The 17,947-nt window shown below is 36.9% G+C and overlaps 1 protein-coding gene across 1 annotated transcript in view; it reads left to right on the top strand.

The window, feature by feature from the left end:
- FBXL17 (F-box and leucine-rich repeat protein 17) overlaps window positions 1-17,947 on the top strand; it is a 551,136-nt gene that overhangs the window by 890 nt on the left and 532,299 nt on the right. The window contains exons 2-4 of the mRNA XM_011949326.1: window positions 3-268; window positions 13,322-13,444; window positions 16,479-16,736. Coding sequence (XP_011804716.1) covers window positions 3-268; window positions 13,322-13,444; window positions 16,479-16,736 — 647 coding nt within the window. The remainder of the gene's footprint in view (window positions 1-2; window positions 269-13,321; window positions 13,445-16,478; window positions 16,737-17,947) is intronic.

Genomic DNA, 17,947 nt, shown 5'->3' with positions numbered 1-17,947 from the left:
CCCCGACGCCGGCTGCTGCCAGGGCCCGGAGCAGCACCCGCAGCCGCTCTGCCCCCCGCCCTCTTCTCCCACCTCCGAAGGTGCCCCTACCGAAGCTGGCGGGGACGCTGTCCGAGACGGGGGCACCGCCCCCTTGTCCGCCCAGCAGCAGCATCAATGTGGCGACGCGGACTGTCGGGAGCCCCCCGAAAACCCCTGCGACTGTCACAGGGAGCCGTCCCCCGAAACCCCAGACATCAACCAGCTGCCGCCGTCCATCCTGCTCAAGGTGGGTCTGGGCGAGAGGCGCAGGGATGCTCGCTTTCCCCCACCCTCGGCCCCCGCCTCTGAGGCTTTCTCTCTCCTCCCCCTAAGCGCGGAGGAGGGGGGTTCCCTGACAGCCTAGGGACATCCGAAGGGGAGACTGGGAAGCCAGTGGGGCCTCTGCGTATGACCTATTTTTTGAAGTAGGAGCACTTGGAGTCTACTGAGTATCTTTTAATAGCTTGATTCTGTAACCCACCATTCAGGGTTCAGCTATTATTAGAATCCCAACCCAGTGGTTTAGAAACTTCGCAGGTATTCTGTGGGGGGGAAAAAATTTAATCGGGAAATTTATACTTAGTGGGTAAAGGCTTTGCGTATTAGTATTTGAAGGTCTTCAAACATTACTTTCATGTTTGATGACTGGTAGTTAATGTCAAACAGTTAACTTATTATTGAGCATTTACCATAATCAGGCACTGCACCAGAACTTTATATATATAATATCCCATTTATTTCTCCAGTTAAAGCTGCGAGATAAATACTGTTAATATCTTTATTTTATACTAGAAGAAACTGATTTCTGCAAGCTGTGGGCCACTATTTACAGTAGTGAGTCAGGAAGAAGTGGCCTTTGCTCCTGTGGAGCTGACAGTCTAGTGGGCCTTGAAGTGGTCGAATGACTTGTGCAAGGTCACATACAGAAAGTCAAGGGCAGATCTAGGTCTTGAATGAGGGAATTAAAGACCACCTGACTTAAAAACCCCTTTGTTTATGCTATGTTGTAATGCCCTTCTACAGTTTAACCTTTGCATAAAAGCATACAGATTACCAGAGGTAAGCGCAGATGTATTTTTTGTTGGGAAATGGGTGAGTAGAGGTAGGTATTCTGTATGAACTTTGTGTCATTTTCAACTACCAAGGATATTTTGCAGTTTTGTCAATGCTAGTGACAAACTTTAGTTACATAATAGAGTTTTTCTTAAGTTATTATTAACTTTTTTCCTCTTTTTCTGTCTTCTCCCACCCTACCCTATCTGGAGCTTAATAAATATAAACCATTTTCATTGTGGATGATACTAGAGACTATCCATAATTAATCTTGATAAGAATTTGGCGACTTTTACCGTTACTGAAGTAACTGTCAGTAATTACAATTGTTATTGTCACCAATATAGTTTCTGTGACTAGACTTTTTGCATATTTACAGTACTGTGTGTTTGGGTCTCTTTTACTGTGATATTAATGTTCTTGTGAATGATACAGCAAGAGGGTGGGAAAACTTACATTTCCTTGTGTCAAAATGTAATGATCTAATTCTTATGGAGGTCTCCTTGTTGGAAGAGTAATTCCCTACTCTGTGTGCAGAGGTGCATTTTAGGACAAAGGGAACTTTCTTGAGTCCTTTAAATCACTGGATGATATGGATAAATAAAATATCTACAAATATTTGGTATAGAAATTTGATTGCTGTCTTCTTATTTGGCAAATAAGACTGTTTCAAAATGAACCAAAACAAAGCCAGATACCTTCTACTTTTCTACTTAAACCATTATTTCATGAGGTACAAAACATTTTAATGCCAAGAAAAAAAATAGGGGACATGGTCTCATAATAAAGAGAAACTCTAATAGAATAAAATAAACTTATTCTATTAACACTGCATTGTTCTTTTTCATATTTTTTCCTGAGGATTGTTGAAAACTTTGTCTAAAGGACATATGAGAATTACCATGGACTTGCCCTATTGTGTGTATTTGGACATGTTATGTAGATTTCCATTCCTTGTATTAGAAAACTCTAATAAAGATTCTCTGTCTGAGTCTGATGGTCCTAGTGGTATTCAGCACGAAGTGAGTTGTACTATCTGGGATGAATTGAATTAGTGATTGTTCAGTGTCAGCTAACCCCAGTTTTTGGGTGCAGAGACTCTGGATTCATAGTCTTGTTGAATGCTCTCTCTCCTCCTTTAAGTGCAGTGCCTGGCATACAGTAGCACTCAGTAAATACTTATGAACGAATGTATGATCAGGTGTTTGGAGTCTGGGCTGAGACTCAGGGTGAATATGCCACACCACGAAGAGATATTTCTAAGCAATGTCCATCTTCTGACTGGAGTTACTGTTTGAGCCACGGTAGGGCCATGTGGTGGTGAAAGGGTTCTAGCTCTGCTGGTAAGGACTGGAGTTGTTTGACTTGGAGCAGAGAAGACTTAAGGAGCTATGACCATTTTTCTTTTCTAATATTAGAAGGGTTGTTGCATGGAGAGGCACAAGTCCATCATCACTATTGGAAAACATTCTTAGAAATTACACCCTTTTCTCCTGGTAGTGAGTCAATAGCTATTATAATTGTATTGCTTTTGCTTCATCTTGTATGCTATGAAGTTACTATAGCTGTAAAAACAAACAAACAAAATCAAACGAGGCAGGGAGAATTTGGGAGAGAAATGTGAGGATGTTTAAGAATTTAAAGGATTTTTTTTGAGAAAGCTACCATACTTGCTTTTTTTTTTTTTTTTTTTCCAGTGGCAGAGGAGAAAACAATGTGTTGCATCATGGGCTGATTTTTGGCTCAATATCAGTAAGGATGTTTTTCTTTTGTATAGGTTAATAAATATTACCTGTTTTAAAGCAGTCAAAAATGCATTTTAATATAATAGTTTCTTTAAAAAGTTGTTTAGCTTTGGCAAAATATCCTGTTTTATGCTTATTGCCCATATCTTAAATTTCTTCACTTGGATAAACCAAATCTGGATTTAGTCAATGGCCTGTGGTTTATAACAGCCATATCACTTTTACAAAAAAGATAACAGTTAAAGTCAGGCATGTTTCAGACAAGATGCTACTTGGTTCCAGTGACCATGCCCTACATGTTGATTGTTAACTGATAAATTAGCCCTTTAAGACCACATAGTCCTTTAACCTTAAAAAAATGATCTAGGCGTCCTAAATTTTTATTTTCTCATTTATAAAATGAGGAGGACGAGCATAAAAATATCCACAAGAAATGTACTTTTACCTGTGGCTGCATGAAGAGTTTGGTGAATCCTTTCCACACAAAAAGTATAAAACTGGCAAAATTGCCCAAAACTATTTGAACTCTGGAAATCAACCAAAAGCAAAGAAAAACACCGAGAAACATTTATTCTTAGGAAAACTGTTAGAGCTTCAGGTAAGAATAGTGCAAGTCTACAGCATTCTTGCGTGGGCTTCTAATGTGACCTCCTGTCCCAGCACTTTTGGCAAGAACTGTAGTTTGGAAAACCAGCAGCTTTGCTGCCAGAGAGTTGATTCAATTTGGGGCAATGAATAAAAATCTTTGTCGATAAAATGTACTGAACTTGGTAGGGAAAAAGAAGGAAAAACCATGTATTTGCTCCTTTAAGGTTGTAGTGCCAGTTGGGGTGAGTGGAAGACTAGCTATAAATTAAAAGGCAGACCCTGGAAATGAGAGAACCATAAAGGGATGACCACTCCACATATCCTGGCATATTGTGAAACTATGCACATGTGTAGGGGAGACCTGAGGTTTTCTAACTTGAGAGCAAGGGCCAAGGCAGATGAGAATTCTCTAAGCTTTGAATGTGCCCTTCTTAACCCACACACAGATTGAAGAGCAGGCTCAAGCTGTTTGAGCATATCTTTGGCATATACATAGCTGAACACTAAGCTATTCAGACACAGAATGACTTCCCTAGAAAGCCAGGCTAAAATATATATGTATATGTGAATTAAAATCTGAACGGAAGTAGTCACACTGCCCAGAACACAGATTCCACAGTTTAGGGCCAGACATGCTAAAAGGGTTGGAAATAAACAATTCTGCACTGGCGACCAGGCATGGTGGCTCACACCTGTAATCCCAGCTTGAACCTGGGAGGTAGAGATTGCAGTGAGCCGAGATCATGCCGCTGCACTCCAGCCTGGCAACAGGGTGAGACTCCATCTCAAAAAAAAAGAAAAAAAGAAAAACAAAATTATACGCTGGCTGTGTCATCCAAAATGTCCAGTTTCTAACAAAAAATTTTAAGACACGTAAAGAGACCCATACTGAGGGAAAAAGAGACCCGTACTGAAGGAAAAAGAAAGCAGTTAATAGAAACTAACTCTAAGAAAGCAGTTAATAGAAACTGACTCTGAGGGAGCCTAGATATTAGACTTAGCAGACTTCAAACTGCTATTATAAACATGGTAAAAGAAAGGAAACATTTAAATAATTACAGGAGAATATGATGACATTGACCCAACAAATTGGAAATCTCAATAAAGAAATGAGAGCTTTAAAAAAAGTTTTATTCTTTTTGATGCTATTATAAATGGAAGTGCTTTCTTAATTTCATCTTCAGATGATTCGTTGCTAGTATATAAAAATATTTGCGGCTGGGTGCGGTGGCTCACGCCTGTAATCCCAGCACCTTGGGAGGCCAAGGCGGGTGGATCACGAGGTCAGGAGAGAGAGACCATCCTGGCTAACATGGTGAAACCCCATCTCTACTAAAAAAAATACAAAAACATTAGCCAGGCGTGGTGGCGGGCAGCTGTAGTCCCAGCTACTTGGGAGACTGAGGCAGGAGAATGGCATGAACCCGGGAAGTGGAGATTGCAGTGAGCCGAGATTGTGCCACTGTACTCCAGCCTGGGCGACAGACTGAGACTCTGTCTCAAAAAGAAAAAAAAAATTGCTTATTAGCTCTAACATTAATTTTTGTGTTCTCTGGGATTTTCTCTATATAAGATCATGAAATCTGTGAATATAGGATGTTTTAATTCCAGTTCCCCAATCTGGATGCCTTTTATTTATATTCCATGTCTAATTGCCTTGGCCAGAATCTCCAGTACAGTGTTGCGTAGAAGTCATGATGCAGATATCCTTCTTCTGTTTCCAATTTTGGGGAAAAACTTTTTGTCTTTTACCATTAAGTATAATGATAACTAGGGGTTTTTGGTAGATGCTGTTTCTCAGGTTTAGGAAGTGTTCTTTTATTCCTATATTTCTGAATGTTTTAATCAAGAAAGGGTGTTGGATTTTGTCCAGTGCTTTTTCTTGAGTCAGTTGAGATGATCTTTTTTTTTTTTAAACCTTTATTCTATTAATATGGTGTGTTACATGGGTTTTTCTCATATGTTGAACCATCCTTGCATTCCAAGGGATAAATCCTACTTGGTCATGGTGTATAACCCTTTTACTATACTATGGATTTAGTTTCCTTATATTTTATTGAAGATTTTCACATCTGTATTCATAAGAGACATTGGTCTGTAGTTTTTTGAGATTTCTTTGCCTGGCTTTGGTATCAGAATATGCTGGCCTTGTAGCAGGAGTTAAGAAGTGTTATCCCATCCTCTCATTTTTTGGAAGAATTTAAGATAGATTGGTTTTCGTTCTGATTTAAGCATATTACTAGTGAGGCCATCTGGTCCTTGTCTTTTCTTTGTTGTAAGTTTTTTGGTTTTTTATTACATATTCCATCTTTTTACTTGCTGTACATCCATTCAGATTTTCTATTTCTTTTGAGTCAGTTTTTATAGTTTACATTCTAGGAATTCATCATCTATTTTGGCAGCACACAATTATAGTATTCTCTTATAATTGTGTACTTTTTGTAAGGTTGATATTAATATTCCCATTTTTATACATGATTTTAAAATTTGAATCTCTCTTTATTCTTAGTCTAGGCAACATTGTGTGTGTGTGTGCATGTGTGTGTGTGTGTGTGCAGGGTCTCTGTCACTCAGACTTGAGTGCAGTGATGTGATCATAGCTTATAGCTATGTAAATGGAAGTGCAGCCTTAAACTCCTGGGCTCAAGTGGCTTTCCCTCCTCTCAGCCTCCTGAATAGCTGGGTCCACAGGCATGCTGGCGCATGCCTGGTTAATTTCTTAAATAATTATTGTAGAGACAGGGTCTTGCTGTGTTTTCCAGACTAATCTCAAACTCCTGGCTTCAAGCAGTCCTCCCACTTTGGCTTCCCAAAGTGCTGGGATTATAGGTGTGAACCATTGTGCTCGGCCTGATCATGTTAAAGAATAAACTTTTGGTTTTGTTGATCATCTGTTATTTTTCTAGTCTATATTTCATTTGTATTAGCTCTATTTTTTCCCCTTGTTTCTGCTTGGTTTGTGTTGAGTTTTTTTAATAGTTTCTTAAAGTGGAAGTTGAGGTTGCCAATTCAAGATCTTTCTTCTTTTTAAATTTGGTTACTTGTATCTGTATCCCATATATTTTGCTATATGTTTTTGTTTTCATTAATTTCAAATTATTTTCAATCCTTTATTAGTTCTTGTTGATTGTTAAATTTTCATGTATTTGTGAAGTTTCCAGATTTCCTCCTGTTAGTGATTTCCCCTCCTCTTCCCTCCCCTCACTTCTTCTCTTTTCTTTCATTTTTTGAAAGAGTATCTGTATCACCCAGGCTGGAGTACAGTGGTGTGATCATGGCTCACTGCAACCTCTGCCTTCTGTGCTCAAGCAGTCCTCCCACCTCAACCTCTTTAGTACCTTGGATTACAGGTGTGCGTGCCACCACGCCCACCTAATTTTTGTATTTTTTTTGGTAGAAATAAGAGTTTTGCCACATTGCCCAGGCTGGTCTTAAACTCCTGGGCTCAAGTGATCTGTCTCCCTTGGCCTCCCAAAATGCTGGAATTATAGGCTTGAGCTGCCATTCCTGGGCTCTGTCACTGATGTCCAATTTCCTTTCATTGTCATTGGAAAAGATACTTTGTATGAGCTTAATATTTTAAAATTTGTTGAGACTTGACTTGTAGTGTAGTATTTTAGACTTTGGTCTTTGAGAATGTTTTTACGCACTTCAGAAGAATGTGTATTCTGTTTTGTGTAGTGTTCTAGAGATATCTGATAGGCCCAGTTTAAGTTTTGTTCAGGTATTCATTTTACTTCTTCATCTCTTGTCTGGTTGTTCTGTCCATTATTAAAAGTTGTGTGTTGTAGTCTCCAAGCATTAATGCAGAACTCTTTTTATTTTTTTTCCTTTCAATTCTGTCAGTTTTTGCTATATGTATTGTTCCATGCTTTTACTCTCAATCTGTGTATATTTTTTAATCTAAAGTGAGTCTCTTGTAAGCAGTTTATAATTGGATTGTGTTTTTAAGTCTCATCCTGTCATTCATTGTGCCTTTCTTTTTGAGACAGGGTCTCAGTCTGTTGTCCAGGCTGGAATGCAGTGGCACGATCACAAACTCACTGCAGCCTCGACCTCCTGGGCTCAAGCTATTCTCCAACCTCAGCCTCCCATGTAGCTGAGACCATCAGTGCATACCACTCTGCCTGGCTAATTTTGTCTTTTTTTTTTTTTTTTTTTTTTTTGTGGAGACAGGGTCTTGCCATGTTGCCCAGGCTGGTCTTGAACTCCTGGGCTCAAGTGATCCACTCAACACAGCCTCCCAAAAGTGCTGGGATTGCAGGTGTGAGCCACTGTGCCTGGCCTTGGCCCTGTGTGTCTTAACTGGAAAGTTTAGCCCATTTACATTTAGTGTAATTAGTGATAAGGAAATGCATTTACTATTTTATTATTTGTTTTCTCTATGTCTTATATATTGTTTTGTCAGTTCCTCTGATGCTGTTCTTTATGTCCGGTATTTTATAGTGTAACATTTTGATCCCCTTCTCATATGTACATATAATTCTCACATTGTATAAATAAATATAACATATCTAAATATAGTAATATAAATCAAAAGTATAAATATGTTAATATATTTAAATATGTTATATAAATAATAATCTAAATGATATAACTAAAGTATAAATATATTAATATATTTAAATATGTTATCTTTATATAATGTGAGAATTATATGTATATATGAGAATTACATATATAAATAAAATACAGTAAATAATTATATGTGTATTTCATAGTATTTGCCCTTGGGGTTATAATTAACACTATATATTATAACAATTTAGTTTGAATTAATACCAGTTTAGTTTCAGTGGTATATAAAAACTTTGCTCCTTTATTTGTTGTTACTGACACAAGTTACAGCTTTGTGTATTTTGTGCCAATCAATATAGATTCATAATTACTGTTTAATGTAGTCTTTTAAATCATATAGCAAAGAGGAGGCATTACAAACCAAAGACACATTAATATGCACTTTTATATCTACCTATGTAAATACCAACAATTACTGGTGTCCTTTATTTCTTTTGTGATTTTAAGCCACTGTCTGATGCCTTTACAATTCAACCTGATGGACTCTTTATAGCATTTCTTTTAGAGGAAGTCTACCAGTCACAGACTTCCTCAGTTTTTGTTTATCTGGAAAGATCTTAATTTTGCCTTTATTTTTAAAGGGTGGTTTTACCAGATAGAGGATTCTTGGTTGACAGTTTCCTTTCAGCATTTTGAATATGTTGTCCCACTGCCTTCTGGTCTCCAGTGTTTCCAGTGAAATATCAGTTGTTAATCGTATTGAATGTCCTTTTCATGAGTTGCATTTTTCTTGCTGCTTTCAGGGTTCTCTCGGTTTTTGTCTTTCAACAATTTGATTATGATGCATCTTTGATGTGGATCTTTTTGCATTTATCCTGCTTGGAATTCATTGAGTTTATGAGCTAGATTAATGTCTTTCATCAAATTTGGAAAGTTTTAGCCATTATTTCTTCAAATATTTAAGCCTCTTTCACTCTCTCTTCTTCTGTGGCTCCAATTATATGTATGTTTGGTGGTGTTCCACAGGTATGTTCATTTTCCTTCAGTCCACAGACTCGGTAATTTTAATTGACCTATCTTTAGGTATGCTGATTCTTTCTTCTTTAGAGGTTCAAGGGATTTTGATGCTTCTCAAGAAAGAGATATGATTATAAGAGGTGGTAACACACAGCAAGCTTCATTTGGTGGCAGTTGGACAGGATTATATGAGAGGAAAATTCCTTTACAGCATGAAGCTGTGCAGAGACTTACAGTGAGGTAGACCACCACTCAGAAGGGGAGAAGGGCAAGGCAACCCTTCTGGGGTACAGGATAATTGGAGAGCAGGCTTACCTGTCTGGGTGATTTCACTCAGCAGCATGGTGGGATGTGTAAAAAATTGAGTGTGGTACTAGCGGGCTCTTGAGCTAATGAGTCTCATCCTTCGGTGAAGAAATAACCTTAGGACCAATACACAGAGGTCATCTTTGGCTCATTTATATAACACTTCTGCTTGCTCTAATCTGTTGAATCTCTGTGGTGAATTTTTAAATGTCAGTAATTGTATAATTTAGTTCTAGAATTCTTATTTGATTTATTTTCATAATTTCTACTTTTTATTAATATTCTCTATTTGGTGAGACATTTCTACTTGGTTCTCATAATTTACTTTAGTTCTTTGTCCACAATTTTCTTTAAGTCTGTAAGCATGTCTTAAATTGTTGTCTTTGTCTAGTAAATCCAATGTCTGGGTTTCCTCATGGGCAGTTTCTTTTCATTTCCTTTTTTCTTGTGAATGGACCAGCAAACGGTGGCCCTTCACAGGCCAAATCCACTGTCAGCTTTTGTAAATCGTGTTTTATTGGCACATAGTTGTACACATTCATTTATGTTTTGTGTGCCAATAAGAGTTTATTTGGTTATCTTAGAAACCAAATAAAAGATGGAGTGTCTCTCAGAGATATAGCCACCTGTGCTGCTGTGTGGTTTTGCATGACTGGAGCTGCTTTTATGATAAAATTAAGAAACAGTAGTGGGGATTCCTTGCTTACTTATTGGACCACAGAGTTCTCTTCACCAATTCTTTTGGCCAGAATGGTGGGTTTACTTTTGGGGTCTGTATTGCAGCTCTGCTACTGACATAGCATTTGGGACATAGCCAATAGGGAGAAAAAAGAAAAGAGGAAGAAAGGAAAACCAAAAATGAAGATTCTTCTCACATTCTCTGTCTTGCAGAGGCCCATTTTCCTGGTCTTTTGTCCAGAAAGATAGCTTTTTCTCTGAATTTTTGTTGATATTTACCTCCCGTGCATTTCTGTACAGGGCCACCCTGAATTCCATGCTAGGGGATTAAAGGGGGGGGGAAAAAAAACCCAGGAAACTCATCTTTGTTATTGGCCATTCTTCAAATTTTGGTATCCTTCCACAATTCATTACTAATTTTTTAGAGTTTTGAAGTAATTGCTTTTAGTATATTGTCCAGATATTTCAGTTGTAATGCCTGCAAGTGAAAGGCTGTAGTGGGCTTAATACATGTTTGCTGGCATGGGAGACAAATTTGCTAGTGACTTTTATGGTTTTTTTGTTTTTGTTTTTGTTTTTTTTTGAGACGGAGTCTTGCTCTGTTGCACAGGCTGGAATGCAATGGTATGATCTTGGCTCACTGCAACCTTCACCTTCCAGGTTCAAATGATACTCCTGCCTTAGCCTCCTGAATAGCTGGGACTACAGGCACGTGCCACCATGTCTGGCTAATTTTTGTACTTTTAGTAGAGATGGAGTTTCGCCATGTTGGCCAGGCTGGTCTTGAACCTGTGACTTCATGGTCCACCTGCCTCAGCCTCCCAAGGGGATTACAGGCGTGAGCCACCATGCCCGGCCACTTTTATGATATTCTGTACTTCTCACTAGACATGTTGGAGGAAAAGCTGGTTGTGAAGGGAACAGGCAGTTGTTTTCCCAAGGCACAAGATTTAAACATAGTAGAGATTCTAGCTTATATGTCTACAACTTTTGTCCATATAGAGGTAAGTTGTTTCGGTCATAATTATAATTGAAATCATTTATGTATTACAACAAATCCTTGACTAATAGCCTTTAGTTCAACATCATTTTGTTATAATGTTGATGAGAGAAAAAAAAAACAACAATTCCTAGCTGGGCCCACTGTCTGTGTAGAGTTTGCATGTCCTCCCCATGCCTGCACATGTTTTCTCTGGGTACTCTGGTTTGGTTTCTTCCCACATTGCAAAGCTGTGTACGTTAGGTTGTGTATAAGGTGTGTGCATATGTCTAGATGGTCCCGGTATGAGTGAGTGTAGGTGTGCCCTGTGGTGCATTGGTGCCCTGTCCATTGTTAGTTCCTACCTTGTGCCCTGACCGCTGGTCACCTGCAACCCTGAACTGGGATAATTGAGTAAATAATTATCTTACTTGTTTTTATTAATCTTTTTTAAATGTATAGCTCACATTTATTTCAGTGTTTAATCTTGATTAATGATTCCTTTAAATTATTATCTTCTATATTCAGTTTTATTTGATTGCCTCAAAAGTATCTTCTTAGAGTTGGTTCAATTCTGGATCCCAGTGTGGCCCACACATGGTATTTGTTGATATAGCTTTTAATTTTCCAAGATTTGTTTTGGCTCTCATCCTGACCCTAATCATCTTTTTATGATGTAACTTTTAAAAATTATTTTTTAGAGTAGATGTTATTTTGGAATAATTTTATTTTTATTATATATATTTAAAATATGTGGTGTTTTGACATGGAATACTTTTAGATTTATAGAAAAATTGCAATGATAGTACAGAGATTTCCTCTGTATTCCTTATCCAGTGTTGATGAAAGCAGTCAAACTCTGTAAAATATTTGAAGAGATTTACTCTGAGCCACATGTGAGTGGTCAGTGGCCTGTGACACAGTCCTCAGGAGACCTTGAGAACATATGCCCCAGGTGGTTGGGCACAACCTAGTTTTGTACATTTTAGGGAGACACGAGACGTAAGACATACATTGGTTCGGTCCAGAAAGGAGGGACAGACTCGAAGTCAGGGCTTCCAGGTTATAGGTAGTTAAAAGATAAAAGGTTGCATTCTTTTGGGTCTTTTATCAGCCTTTCACTGAATACATAATTTATACCTGAGGGGGTGTAGAGGAATAATCACTTATGCCTTAGTCTGACTCAGAGAACCTGCATTTTTATATAAACAGTCTGGCAGAGGAAGCAATCACATATGCATTTGTCTCAGGTGAGCAGAGGGATGAGGGTGTTCTGCCATCATTTGTCCCACATCTGTGAAGAGAAGCTATCAATTTACATGGTCAGGGTGAAATTCAACAGAATTGCTTTAGGATCAAGATCTTGAGGTCCACAGAGAATTTCCTTGTGGTCAAATTGTGAGGGAAGTACGTAGCTTTTTTTTTTTAATCCTTGTAGCTATCTCATTTAGGAATAAAATGGGAGGCAGGCTTGCCTGATGCAGTTCCCACCTTGACTTTTGTCTTTGGCTTAGCGATTTTGGGGTCCCGAGACTTATTTTCCTTTCATACCTGTTTGCTTTCCCTGATTTTATTTTCTTCTGACACTGTAGTACATTTGCCAAAACTATGAAATCAGCATTGGTACATTACTATTAGTTAAACTCCAGTCTTTAGGTGGTTTCACCAGTTTTTCCATTAATGTCTTTTTCTGTGCCAAGGATCTAACTGGGTAACATTAGTTGTCATTCTTTCTTAGTCTCCTCTGGATTGTGATACTTTCTGTCTTTTTTTGTTGTTTTTCATGACCTTGAATTTTTTGAGGAGTTTTGATTCAGTATTTTGTAGAATGTCCCACATTTGGTATATATATTTTCTTTATTATTAGATTGGGGTTATGAATATTTTGGAAAAGACACCATAAAGGTTAAGTACCTTTCTTATGATTTACTTTTTTTTTTTTTTTTCTCTTAAATCACATATGAAAAGTTCTCGTGGCTCCAAGGTCAAACTGGAAAACTTCAGAGTAATCTCAAGTTTATCATTCTTTCTTCCCTAGTCTTTTTTCCCTTCCCAGAAAGGTAAATAGTTTTTTTTTTTTTTTAAATTAGTTTTTGGTTTAGGCTTTCAATTCTTTGTTGTTGTTTTTTTTTTTAAATATAAGCAAACACAAAGATGTACATGGACACACATGTCAGTACATGCCTGTTCTCTTCCCCTCCTCTTCTTACAGAAAAGATAACATCAGTTCGTTTTTTGCTCCTGTATCATAGTTTCTCTTTAAGGTGGTCTCTTTCAGTGACTTACAGTAATGGCCACTTTTATTCAAGAAGGTTTTCTTTTTAAAAAGTTAACTTTTTCTAACTATAATAGAAACCTTTTCCTGTGCCTTGAAAATGTTTAGCACATATTACATGGTACCATTTTTTATTCACAGATATTTTCCAATTTGTCACTGGACGAGCGTTGCCTTTCTGCATCATTGGTTTGCAAGTACTGGCGTGACCTTTGTTTAGACTTCCAGTTTTGGAAGCAGCTGGATCTTAGTAGTCGTCAGCAGGTATGGAATTGAATTCTAAGTAACACTCATATGACCTACTCAAAAAATATCTTTATTCCTCTTCAGAAATCTTTACTTCTTGTTTTTTAAGATAGTTCAAATGACTATCATCTACAGTTTCGTGCTTTTGTAGTTTTTTGTGTATGTGATTTCAAGTTAAAGCTAGAATCTCATAGTAAACAAGATGGTTTTTCATGTAGATCAGTAATATAGGGTTGCTTTTTAATTCTTTTTGTCTTTGTCTTTTTTCATTACCTTTTCAAAAAGTTATTAAACTTCTTTCTGTGGGAGATCATATTACAAATAGTTTAATAGTAGAAAATGATGGCAAACATTTCTGTAGCACTGCCTCTGTGCTGTGTACTATTCTGAGGACTTTATACATATTAATTCATTTGATACACCCAACAACTCTGTGAGTATATACTATTATTTTTTCTGTTTTACAGATGAAGAAATGGAAGTAAAATGGGCTAAAATAATCTTTTTTTTTCCTTAACTTTCCTGTTGGTGGACTTTCTGCTCTTCCTGTTGCTTAGCTGCCTAATGTATTTATATAGGGGCATAAATTAGGAAAAAAGAGTTTGTGGTGTTTATTGCAAACAGTTTTTTGGACTTGTTAGATTCCATTTTTAAAACTTGATGACATTTGGCATTAGAAGTTTGTAAAAATATCAATAAGAATAGCATTTTATTGAAGTACTAAACCTGGTCTAAGTTCTGCCATGGTATATTACTACTGGTGTGCTGATAAATGTTTAGCAACTGGCTTTAAAAAAAGCCCTGATTTGTGATATTTGCCAATTTCTATTACATAAATACTCCAACCATGACCAATGTCAAGCTACACGTTATGCCATTGAATACAGATTTGGAAAGAGGGGCACACTATAAACTCTTGTGAGTTGCTACAAGCCAGCTCCAGCACACTGGTAGTGTATGTGTTTGTGTGTGTGTAACACACACTTTAACCCAGTTAAGCAAGCTCACGAGGATTTGTGTATAAGTTGTTCCCTTTCTGTTTTTCTGCTTCATTGGTAAGAGATTAAAACAATTAAGATAATTGTTATTTACCTGCTTGGGTTCATGATATTTATGTCCAAGGAGAATGGTGAGGGAGTTAGTTGTGGGCAGTAGAATGGAGAGCAGATATGTGTAAAACATCATTGCTCTTGAATGTTTGAGTTATTTATTGTGAACTCAGACTAAGAATAGCTTCCTCTCCCACCCCCAACCCCCTCCCCACCCAGCCCGCTGCTGGTAGTAAGGTGTGGAGATGAAAAAGTAAAAATGAAAGGAGAGGTATGTCAGAGTTTTAACTTTTCTGAGAACTGTGTTTATGTTGTTTCCAACAAGTGTAAACAAAGATAGTTTTATCTTTGGCTTTTACTCCAAGTGCTGCTTAACAGTATAGTTCTTTCCTTCTATTCTAAATTTCATTTGCATTTTCTGTCTCCATTATTTTTACTGAAAGGACTTAATAACGTTAACTTTGTTTTGTATTTTGGAAATGTGGTGATTGGTCACAGAATATGTATAGGCTAGTTTTAAAACAAAAATTCAGATGACCATCTGAGTTTTTCACTAGATGATTTAAGTCTTCTGTGAAAAGCTTTTGATGTGGACATTTCTATGTAGTCTTTGGTGTTTTGATATGCAAAATAGTATATTTTCTAACCTATGAATTATATGTGAGGTACTGTTTCTTATAGAAACCGTAAAAGATTAAAAACCTTATGTGCTGTGGTATCATCTGATATCAAGTATAAAAGTAAAGATTCATATAACATTATTACTGATGTGTACTATTTCATGGGTTACAAATGGAAAGTGAAACATTGAAAATCTCAACATAGTTTTGTTTGTGGTGAGTTTTTGCTGAATTTGAATTTTCCCACTAAGGATAGGTTTTTAGGCTTTTAACGAAATGAATACATATCCTTTGTTGGTGTTTTCTGATACCACTTCTGACATCAAGTATGTGGAGTTTTTCCACACTAACAAATAATTTTCTGACACTAACTGGTTGTACAACAATTTAATTCAGCTAATTCCCAGAGGTATCATTGAGTTTAAGGGCTCAGTCCCACAAGACTGTCCACACTTCAGATGTCAGTTGCAAGTCCCAGAAGCCACCTGAACTTCTCAGTGACAAATTATAAACTTGTGAGTTCCCTTAATTTCTTTTTTTTTTTTTTTTTTGAGACGAAGTCTTGCTCTGTCGCCTGGGCTGGAGTGCAGTGGCCGGATCTCAGCTCACTGCAAGCTCCGCCTCCCGAGTTCACGCCATTCTCCTGCCTCAGCCTCCCGAGTAGCTGGGACTACAGGCGCCTGCCACCTCGCCCGGCTAGTTTTTTGTATTTTTTGGTAGAGACGGGGTTTCACCGTGTTAGCCAGGATGGTCTCGATCTCCTGACCTCGTGATCTGCCTGTCTCGGCCTCCCAAAGTGCTGGGATTACAGGCTTGAGCCACCGCGCCCGGCCGAGTTCCCTTAATTTCTTTCTCAGTTTTGATAATTAGCCACAACTATTCACAGAATTGTGGAAAATACTTATTATATTTACTGGTTTATTATAAAAGATATAGCATATAGCTCAGGGCCAGCCAACTGGAAGAGATGCAGAAGGCAGGGTATGGAATATACCTCCCTCTCAGCACTGTGATGTGTTTACCATCTGAATCTCTGTCATTTGAGTTTCTATAACCCAATTTCCAGCTTCCCTCCTCTCCTGTAAGTAGTGCTGAAAGGTATGGTCTAAAGGACTTGTTGTGAATAACTAAAGAAATTCTATTGCTTAGGAAATTCCAAGAGTTTTGGGAAATCTGTGGTAAAAATTCAGAACAAAGACCAAATACAATATTTTTGTTATACCAAATTCTTGTTATGCTTCAATATTAAGGTGGTTTCTCTTTTGATTGTATTGTTCATGCTGTAATCTAATTAGTATATTGTTTATTGTGGAACATTTAAAGAATGGAAAATAAGCTTTTGTTTTTAGCAAAAGTTTACATTTATTGCTTTTTCTCTTCCAGGTCACTGATGAATTATTGGAAAAAATTGCATCAAGAAGTCAGAATATAATTGAAATCAACATTTCTGATTGTCGCAGTATGTCTGATACTGGCGTATGTGTTCTAGCATTTAAATGTCCTGGACTTCTTAGGTATACAGCCTACAGGTGTAAACAACTTTCTGACACCTCTATTATTGCAGTTGCCTCTCACTGTCCTTTACTTCAGAAAGTGCATGTAGGCAACCAGGACAAACTTACTGATGAAGGACTCAAGCAGGTAAATTTTAGCATTTATAAAGTGATTTTACTTGAATTAATTCAAAATGTTTTCTAGCAACAACATTTTAAATGGTTATGTTAAAAATAATTCCCAGAGACTCAAGTGAGTCATCTTTTTTACCTATTAATGAATATTTGTTTAGATTAGTTAACTAGAGTGCCATGGTTATAATCAGTAAATTAACTGCTATGTTTTATAGTGAGAGCCTGAACTTCTGTGACTAGCCATTTTATAAATTTATGCTTTTGTTACTTAAATTTTTTTTACCACATTTTGCTTTGGGCAACTGCATAATTTGGGTCAGCATGAGGTTTTAAAAATTAACTTTTAATTCCCCTTTTATTATACTAGATGACATACATGCTTAAATATCTAAATGTTGAAGGGATAAATGGAAGTCCAAATTGAAGATTATAAAAGTTAGAACAAAGGGCTAATTACCTATATTTGGTACAATAAGGGGTTAAAAATAGTATTATGCATACTTTCTGTTAATTACACTTCCTTTGGAAATGGCATTTAAGGTTTCTTGGATCAGAGTAGATTATTTATTCAACAGATGAATATCCTTAAATTTAAACCTTATATATGAATTAACTGAAAGCTTGGTATGAGAAGAAATTTGGGAAGACTCTATCCTAAGTAGTGAGTACTGAGTATGTCAGTACAACTTATATATTAAGAATGTTACCAACTTATAAGGGAGCCTATTTTGTTTGCAAAGGCATATTGTGCAAAAAGACTTACTTGTTTTAATATTTTTCTTGATTCATTTCTGCTATGTACAGGATTATTTACTAGCAAAGCATTTCATGAAGTTCTTAAACATATTAAATTTTTTATGAAGAAATATATATTTTGTGTATATAGCATGATTTTATTTACTTTGATGGAAATTTCTCAGCAATTTATCTTTCACAATGAAACATTTCAAAAAGGTGTATGTATTTATTAAGAACTGGAATAAATCTATTTCATATTTAATTCTGATAGAACACAAATAGGTAATAGTTTAGCAGACTTCTTAGGGTATACCTAGTAATTTTTGTGAAAAAGAATAAGATTGTAGTCATGGTTGAAGTAGAGAAGGAGCAAAATTTAATATGCCAATCAAGTATTGTGAATTTATCTTATATTTACAACTTTGAGAATAATCATGTAAATCTTCCCTAGAATGTGAGGTGTTTTGGAGCCTGTTACTTAGATGT

The sequence above is a fragment of the Colobus angolensis genome, unplaced genomic scaffold, assembly GCF_000951035.1.
Source record: "Colobus angolensis palliatus isolate OR3802 unplaced genomic scaffold, Cang.pa_1.0 Scaffold298, whole genome shotgun sequence".
NCBI lineage: Eukaryota > Metazoa > Chordata > Mammalia > Primates > Cercopithecidae > Colobus > Colobus angolensis.
Note: the sequence above shows the minus strand (reverse complement) of the source record. Positions and strands in the feature narration are given on the sequence as shown.